Source organism: Rhagoletis zephyria, unplaced genomic scaffold (genome assembly GCF_001687245.7).
Source record: "Rhagoletis zephyria isolate East Lansing unplaced genomic scaffold, Rhagoletis_zephyria_1.1 Rzeph_scaffold_00736, whole genome shotgun sequence".
Lineage (NCBI taxonomy): Eukaryota > Metazoa > Arthropoda > Insecta > Diptera > Tephritidae > Rhagoletis > Rhagoletis zephyria.
The window spans coordinates 107442-116875 of NW_016157820.1; the positions used below are offsets into that span (position 1 = coordinate 107442).

At 36.2% G+C, this 9434-nt stretch overlaps 1 protein-coding gene and 1 long non-coding RNA gene across 2 annotated transcripts; both read right to left on the reverse strand.

The window, feature by feature from the left end:
- Window positions 1–432: 432 nt before the first annotated feature.
- Window positions 433–2222, reverse strand: LOC108361332 (uncharacterized). Its single transcript, XR_001847278.1, has 4 exons — window positions 2078–2222; window positions 1511–1786; window positions 1134–1443; window positions 433–1069 (listed from the first exon to the last, which is right to left on the reverse strand). It is a non-coding gene; the product is annotated as an uncharacterized LOC108361332 (long non-coding RNA).
- A 703-nt stretch (window positions 2223–2925) lies between these two features.
- On the reverse strand, window positions 2926–5104 carry LOC108361333 (putative nuclease HARBI1; the record flags this gene model as incomplete). The annotated part of the gene is made up of 5 exons (XM_017613928.1): window positions 4555–5104; window positions 4000–4332; window positions 3880–3937; window positions 3344–3430; window positions 2926–3290 (listed from the first exon to the last, which is right to left on the reverse strand). Coding segments are annotated over exons 1-5 (921 nt in total), but the record flags the coding sequence as incomplete, so codon positions are not given.
- Between the last annotated feature and the right edge of the window lie 4330 nt (window positions 5105–9434).

Genomic DNA, 9434 nt, shown 5'->3' on the forward strand with positions numbered 1-9434 from the left:
AGTGAAAGTGGATTTTGTGAAATTGGACCCTTCGAACATTGTGTTATTAGTACTATGACAGAGAACACGCAGTATACGTCGCATGAATATGCGGATATTCACCTAATTTACGGTGAAGCTTGCTATAATGCCAGAGCTGCTCAAAGACTCTATGCAGAGCGATACTCCAATCGTCGACATCCGGGTCGTGAAGTATTCGCCCGGACCCATAGAGAAATATATGAAGGTAAGTGATTTTACACCTTTCTTGTTTGCTTGCTTGTTAACTATCATTTTTCACTTTTTAAGGTCGCATACCTGGAAGGCGTGGCGGCGAAACAGGACGTCCTGCAACGGTAGATGTTGAAGCGGTGAAAAATTTGTTAAGTCATTAAAAATATGTTTGCTTTAAATTTGTAGAAAAACATATCGTCACCTGAAACTCAAAAAGACGTAACAAAAATCATTGTTAAAATGCAAAAAGTCATAACTAATAAAAAATTCAAAATTTACTTTTTGATTTATATAATGGATTTCAACGAGTTACAACTTCCCACATCATTTTATGAAAAAAATAATGAAAATATTAGTCACGACTTTTTCAATCTCATTTACGATATTGTTACGTCTTTTTGCATTTCAGGTGACGATATGTATTTACTTATTTGGTACTTATTCAATAAGTGTCAGGGTGCCGGTAATGTTGTGGTATGATCCTTCTTTGTTATCAAACTGGTTCTTTAATTGACTTAATGCGCATTTGGCAGCTGTGCACTTCACTGATAGTTACGACCAATACCCCGGAATGAACTACTGTGGCCCTTGCACGGCGCCCATCAGCCGTTCGTCGTCATTGAAACGCTTCAAAACGTATTGGAATCGATGTAGTAAAGCAGTAACCGCCAAGCGCCCAGTGAAGACATTCGAATTCAATGATGTATCACCCCCGCAGTTGTATGTGCTAGAAAATTTGTGTTAGCGCTATTAAAAATGCCTGACTAGGCACATAAAACTCCTCTTTGGCATGGTTGTTTTTCGTTGTGATCTTTGTGCTTTCAATGCCGGTATTTAGCCAAATATTCCATGCAATCTACGTACAAGAAATGAATAAGAGATCTAAAAAGGTACTAAACTTCCCGCTAAACACAACTCACCCTGCAAATTCCTCATCTTTGTTTCCGCTGTTTCCTCGTTAGCAAGTGACGCCAATTTGTCTGCATTGTCATGCATAATTTCTTGCAGAGATTTTAGTGCGGCCAGCGAGTCTTCACAATTTTTACTCAAGGCAGCACCATCCACCTTCTCACTGCTTCCCGTACTGGAAAGCGCACGCACATTATCAAGCAACGGAAATAGAACTTGCCAAACGAGCGTCTGTTATGTGGGCTGGTTCAACAAACGACCATGCCAAAAAGAATGCGGAATGCAATTACCAACTGAACACACATAGGTATCAGTGGCTCACTGAAATGGTGTATACATATTTACACATTTCTTTGAAAATAATACCAAACAGAACACGCAATTTTACCTATGGTGATCATTTGCATTCCAATATTTCTCAGGCAGAGAAGCGAGTATTATGCCAACAGCATTGATGTAGTTTTGTATCTCTTTTTGTGGTATCCATGAATAACCCTTCACAACAGCACCGGCACTCACAAATTCAATTGTTTTTTATTGGCTTACTGCGAAACGCCCGCACAGTGTAAGGGCGCTGTTGGGTTGGTTGTTTTGTAATAGATTTAGGAACATTGTCAGCAATATAGGCTGTATTGATGCTTGGAAACAGAGGGCAACAATTGCTCTATAAGAGTTAATGAAAATGTAAACAATTATGAAATATGGGTTTGCTTTAGGGTTGTGCGATTATTCGATTACTCGAGCAAGTTGGTTAATCAGTTGTTCGATTAACATATTACATTTAAAGCATGATAATGATTAATACANTTATTCGATTACTCGAGCAAGTTGGTTAATCATTTGTTCGATTAACATATTATATTTAAAGTATGATAATGATTAATACGATATTAATTAAGGTTTTGAATAATCAATTAATTGCACAGCCCTAGCTTGCTTCTTCCGAATAGCTTACGCAAGAATCCTTTTAATGTCCACCGGTTCGATTTCGTATGAACGAGCAATCGTGCATACATTGCTACTAAAGCCGGCGCAGGTGTGGAAATTTTTCATTGAGGCTATCAAAATCAATAAATTTAGCTGGTTAGTTCGCAGGTTTAGCGGTGCCATTTAACGGCTCGCCAAGANATCCTTTTAATGTCCACCGGTTCGATTTCGTATGAACGAGCAATCGTGCATACATTGCTACTAAAGCCGGCGCAGGTGTGGAACTTTTTCATTGAGGTATAAAAATCAATAAATTTAGCTGGTTAGTTCGCAGTTTTAGCGGTGCCATTTAACGGCTCGCCAAGTATGTTCATTGGACGTGAAAAATAAATACTGTTGATTTGTTGAATATGTATTACATATAATGCAAAAAGCGTTGCCCATTTTATTGTGCAGAGGAAGATGATAAAAAACGGATGACAAATAAAGGCGTTAGTTAACGTGCATTGAACAAATCTAGAAAATAAAGGCAGTCATCCATGATAAAAGCGAACTCAAGTAAAATTAATAAGTTGATATAATTTGCTATANTGCAAAAAGCGTTGCCCATTTTATTGTGCAGAGGAAGATGATAAAAAAACGGATGACAAATAAAGGCGTTAGTTAACGTGGATTGAACAAATCTAGAAAATAAAGGCAGTCATTCGTGATAAAAGCGAACTCAAGTAAAATAACTAAGTTGATATAATTTGCTATAATGGTACTTACTTGCGTCTCTTGGTGGATGGCTGGCCTATCATCGAGACGATCGTTGACGGCATATATTAAGTTATAGGAATATTTAAAAAAAAATTTGGTATAATTCGTTGCTGAACACGTTNTTGCTATAATTCGTTGCTGAACACGTTTTGCTACTGAAGAAGGTGCTGCGGAATCGTCATTAGTGCTTAGTATTTCGGGATCATAAACAACCCGATCGTCAAAAGCGGTTGTTTGATCGCCCAAACGAACGTTATGCAATGTTGCGCACGCGTTAACTACTCGGCCAGCAAAGCCGGGGTCATACAAAAGTACTCTTTGCCGTGATAAGCACCGCCATGTGCCTTTAAGGACGCCAAAGAGTCTCTCGATCGGGTTACGTGCTTTACATAGCGCCTCGTTGTAGCGAAACTTTGGTGTTCCTTCTGGCTCGTTTGGTGAAGGTGTCATCAGGCATGGCTCCAGCGGGTATCCAGAATCGCCTGAAATTTTTTTCTTTTAATATTTCTATTCGTATGGAATTAAAACAACTTACCTATCAAAAACGTGTTGTGATTTCCAGTTTCAAATGATCGCTGCATGACCCGACGCGCTGCAGAGAAGCTCCAAATAAACGAATCATGTCGTGCTCCCGNGCTTAGTATTTCGGGATCATAAACAACCCGATCGTCAAAAGCGGTTGTTTGATCGCCCAAACGAACGTTATGCAATGTTGCGCACGCGTTAACTACTCGGCCAGCAAAGCCGGGGTCATACAAAAGTACTCTTTGCCGTGATAAGCACCGCCATGTGCCTTTAAGGACGCCAAAGAGTCTCTCGATCGGGTTACGTGCTTTACATAGCGCCTCGTTGTAGCGAAACTTTGGTGTTCCTTCTGGCTCGTTTGGTAAAGGTGTCATCAGGCATGGCTCCAGCGGGTATCCAGAATCGCCTGAAATTTTTTTCTTTTAATATTTCTATTCGTATGGAATTAAAACAACTTATCTATCAAAAACGTGTTGTGATTTCCAGTTTCAAATGATCGCTGCATGACCCGACGCGCTGCAGAGAAGCTCCAAATAAACGAATCATGTCGTGCTCCCGGAAATTTTGCATTCACGTTTAAAATCTTAAGATTTGGATCACATATCTATAAGTTTGAACCATTATAAAATAACAATATAAATTTTCATGTTGTACATTTGTTCTTACCATTTGCACGTTCATCGAATGGTACCCATGGTGATTGACATAATTTGATTCATTATTTTTGGGAGCCAAAATTGCAACATGGGTGCAGTCGATTGCACCGATAGTTCCTGCTACAAATGATGAAGGTGCAGACGCAAAAATTCCCTTTGCCGCTTGGCACTCCAGTTGCGTCGTAGGGAACTTCATTTTGGAGGTAAACATTGAATTGTTGATTGCGTCAGTCACACGGTGTATGCAACGGCTTATCGATGTTTGGCTCATGGATATGCCCCACTGTTCACCTACTGGGCGTTGATAGCATCCAGTGGCATAAAACCGTAGAGCAGCTAGAACCTTCAACGAGTACATAAACACATGCTTATACAAGATGCTTTCTAGCGGTAATAGCAATTGTACGTTTTACAGAAAAAGCTGTTCCACGTCACATAAGGTTTATTAAAGTTAAAAGCAGCTTTTTCTGTAAATCCTTGAAACCTTCAGACCCTGCAATTCGTACTACTGCTGGAACGCACCTATAATATTTAATAAAGTTGAAATACATGTATATTGACTTACCTGCTTTTCAGTCGATAACGCTGTTATTCGCGATCCTCTTAATTGATTGTCAAGTTGCGACACCAAATTTTCAACCATGCCGGGACTGAGTCTATATAGCCTCCGGAACTCCGTTAACGTTAGTTCGAAAGGGTTATCGATTTCGCGAAGCCTACGCCGGTCAATTCTTGGCACGTTTAATGGCTGCTCATTATCGTTATCATATAAATATTATACATTGCATCCAAATGCCATTTTTTAACACAATCTTCACAATTTTCTCAATTTAACTTCACAGCAAAATTTGTAAACAACAGCTTAACAAAGAAAAACTAGATGCTGTTAGCTTAACCACAAAAATAATTGTCACCAAACAGCTGACTGCGTTTGTTAACACTAAACAATGACAAATATGGTTAAAGTTGATACACAATCACTTAACCCCAAAAAAAGTTGTTAACTAGAGATAACAACGTGAAATGTGGTTAAAATAAGATTCAGAATCGCACTACAGGCCTGGGCGACGCCGACTGCGCTACCTTCGGGGTAGCGTCGCGTGTTGGTATACACGAAATTTAAAGCTAAAATTAAGTGTAATTTAGCGTGTTGAATTTTAACCGATTCATTAGCCCTGTTCGCGTACGCACTATCCAGTAAATCCAGTACAAATTTTACTGATTTTTTACTGGATGTCGTTTTCGTACGCAAAAACTTGCAAGAAACTAGCAAAAGAGGGGAAATTGAGAGAGCCAAAATGACAGCTGAACTTGCAAGTTTTACTGGATTTTTACTGGATAAATGTTTACTAGCAACTATTTGCTAGTAAGAAAAACAGCTGATGGCATGATGCTTATTGTAAATCACATTAAGAAAATAATTGTTTATGGTGCTTTTTGAGTTGCAATTGACAACCTATTTAAATATATAATAAGATGGAAAACACTAGTTTTCTAAGAAAATTGCATCGGAAAATAACAAACTAATCAGCTGTTCATAAAACTAGCAACTTCTTGCTGGTTTTGCGTTTTCGTACTTTCTTGCATATTTCACTCATTGGGAGTAAATATTGGCTTACTCTCCGAAATTTGGTTACTGGCAAGTTACTGGATATTTTTTGCTGGAGAATACGAAAACACAACTATTATGAATCACTAATTAATAGCCCTGTTCGCGTACGCACTATCCAGTAAATCCAGTACTAATTTTACTGGTTTTTTACTGGATGTCGTTTTCGTACGCAAAAACTTGCAAGAAACTAGCAAAAGAGGGGAAATTGAGAGAGCAAAAATGACAGCTGAACTTGCAAGTTTTACTGGATTTTTACTGGATAAATTTTTACTAGCAACTATTTGCTAGTAAGAAAAACAGCTGATGGCATGATGCTTATTGTAAATCACATTAAGAAAATAATTGTTTGTGTTGCTTTTAGAGTTGCAATTGACAAAATAAACCTATTTAAATATATAATAAGATGGAAAACACTAGTTTTCTAAGAAAATTGCATCGGAAAATAACAAATTAATCAGCTGTTCATAAAACTAGCCACTTCTTGCTGGTTTTGCGTTTTCGTACTTTCTTGCATGTTTCACTCATTGGGAGTAAATATTGGCTTACTCTCCGAAATTTGGTTACTGGCAAGTTACTGGATATTTTTTACTGGAAAATACGAAAACACAACTATTATGAATCAGTAATTAATAGCCCTGTTCGCGTACGCACTATCCAGTAAATCCAGTACTAATTTTACTGTTTTTTTACTGGATGTCGTTTTCGTACGCAAAAACTTGCAAGAAACTAGCAAAAGAGGGGAAATTGAGAGAGCAAAAATAACAGGTGAACTTGCAAGTTTTACTGGATTTTTTCTGGATAAATTTTTACTAGCAACTATTAGCTAGTAAGAAAAACAGCTGATGGCATGATGCTTATTGTAAATCACATTAAGAAAATAATTGTTTGTGTTGCTTTTAGAGTTGCAATTGACAAAATAAACCTATTTAAATATATAATAAGATGGAAAACACCAGTTTTCTAAGAAAATTGCTTCGGAAAATAACAAATTAATCAACTGTTCATAAAACTAGCAACTTCTTGCTGGTTTTGCGTTTTCGTACTTTCTTGCATATTTCACTCATTGGGAGTAAATATTAGAGAATACGAAAACAGAACTAATTTTGGCTTTATTTTCACCTTCAACTTCGTGTCGGCGCCGCCCGGCCTGATTATGATGTACAAATAAAGAAGGATTTATTATTATTAAAGATGTAAAGAATTATTTAATGAAGAAACAAACTAAAAGATAATAACTTGTTTTAAGAATAATATTGTTTTTATAACTTTAAGCTAAAATTAGGATACAGAAATATTATGTTTACAATAGTACTAAACTTTATTTAATTTAGTGTTACATTTATATAAATGTCTCTCGGCGTATGTTTGATACATACGTTGAACATACATAAGTAAATAATTATGTGTGTATGAAAATGTAGCATGGTTAAACACTTAAAATATCAATACTCCGATCAAAATATATACTACTAGTTATAAGTTATCTTATGAATGCACGGTTAAATATTTCGGTTTTACTTTTAAACTTTCTGGACTACATATATGACGAAACTAAATTCAGTTCCAGGTCTAAAAAAAGAGAGCACATATGTTGGGTTTAGAATTTAAACAGGTTGGTTTACATTTTATACCCAAACATTTTCATAATTAAGAAAAAAAAAACTTAAATTTCATGCTCCGTTTGATGGGGATTGAACCCGGACAGCCTTGGTAGCAAACCAATTGTATCAAGCATCCTTGCACACTGAGCTACAGCCATGCATGTAAATTTGCTTTCATATTTTGAGCTTGAATCAACTTCGCATTTCGTTGTGTTGATGCCGTCAGTCAGGGTGCCCAGATTGTTTAAAAAAAGCGCAGTTCCAGAAAAAAAATCGCCAATTTTTTTTTTTAATTAATGAAATCGATTTAACCATTCTTTTATTTAAAAAATTAGATCTTGTTATAATATAGTTTTTAAAACCAAAAACGAATATACAGTATATTTTGCTTTGCTGCCTCTATGCTTAAGTGCACATTTAAGATACCTACCCCAAAATGCGCATCAAAAGCATTATTTTTAACATTTATAAGGAAACTGCTCCGATAGATGCATTCAACATACCTGCACATTGGCGATACCTGCCTTAAAAATAGTGCAACTAGTATCAATTACAGTATATTTTGCTTTGCTGCCTCTATGCTTAAGTGCACATTTAAGATACCTACCCCAAAATGCGCATCAAAAGCATTATTTTTAACATTTATAAGGAAACTGCTCCGATAGATGCATTCAACCTACCTGCGCATTGGCGATACCTGCCTTAAAAATTGTGCAACTAGTATCAATTATCAATGAAAGTATTACGTTTACCTGCACTGGCCCTACAATTACCTAATTTGACAACCTTTTATTTATTTTGCTCATCTCGCAGAACAACGAAAATGGCTATCAATTTATGTAGTTATATAGATAATTAGATAACAATCGGTAAAAATTTCGCTTGCAGTAATTTCTACATGGTAAGTGCTCCGCCAATATTTGGTTTCATAGGGTTCGGATACCTTCCTCATTGAAGTAGTAAAGAAAATTCGCTTAAGTGCCTTTTTCGGTTACGTGCACAAGTTTTTCGTGGAAAGAAGGATGTGCAGCTAAGCAAAATATACTGTATCAATGAAAGTATTACGTTTACTGCACTGGCCCTACAATTACCTAATTTTACAACCTTTTATTTATTTTGCTCATCTCGCAGAACAACGAAAATGGCTATCAATTTATGTAGTTATATACATAATTAGATAACATTTGGTAAAAATTTCGCTTGCAGTAATTTCTACATGGTAAGTGCTCCGCCAATATTTGGTTTCATAGGGATTCGGATACCTTCCTCATTGAAGTAGTAAAGAAAATTCACTTAAGTGCCTTTTTCGGTTACGTGCACAAGTTTTTCGTGCAAAGAAGGATGAGCAGCTAAGCAAAATATACTGTAATACCTTCAGAGGGTAATAATAAATAACACAAATCACTTATGTAATAGTGATGTACAAACAATTTTCTTTAAAATTACGCATACTTTTTTAAAATATTTGTTTCAACACATTTTGCAATAGGACTGCGCAATTATTAAATTTATTATAACTCATATTAATTGATTAATGGCACAATTCGCTTTTAAGAGCTCGGCGCTAAAAATTAAATAAAAACCTATAATAAGGCGAGATCAGCTATTTCCACAATTTCGTCAAAATCACTTGTAGTGTCTAATGATTTACATTTCTGTTGTTGTCATATATTGAGCTATTCAACCTTGACAACATACTGTTTGATATTGGAAACGTTTTGCAGCAGAAACTACCAGCCTTCATATAACATTTTATTCAAAATATTGAATTAGGGCTTTCCAACCTCATCCTATTTCGAATATTAGTTTTTGCTGAATTCTTTACGGAAAAAACGCGCTCAACAAAGCATGTGAGTGCGGCAAGGATAATAATATGAATTTACCTACATATATTTCCAAACATTTTATTGCCTGTTGCGGTTTTCACTCCGTAAGCAATTATCCAAAATTCCTCAGAGTCGGATAGAATGGTTCTGAGAAAAGTTATTTCATGGGAAAGTTAAAAGATTCAAATATTCAGTTTCCGCTGCTTTTCTTTCCTTCAAAGTCAAATAGTGAATTTGCAGGTCCCTGAAACTCAACCTCTTGTGATTCACACACTTTTCTGGTGACAAAATCAAAGTTTTTTTTTAAAAGTATTTAATGACTAGGTAATCGTTGCAAAAGTTCTTCGATTAGGGTGATTGAACATTTTTGACAGTCTTTTAATGTGCTTCTTGAGTCGAGTTTATC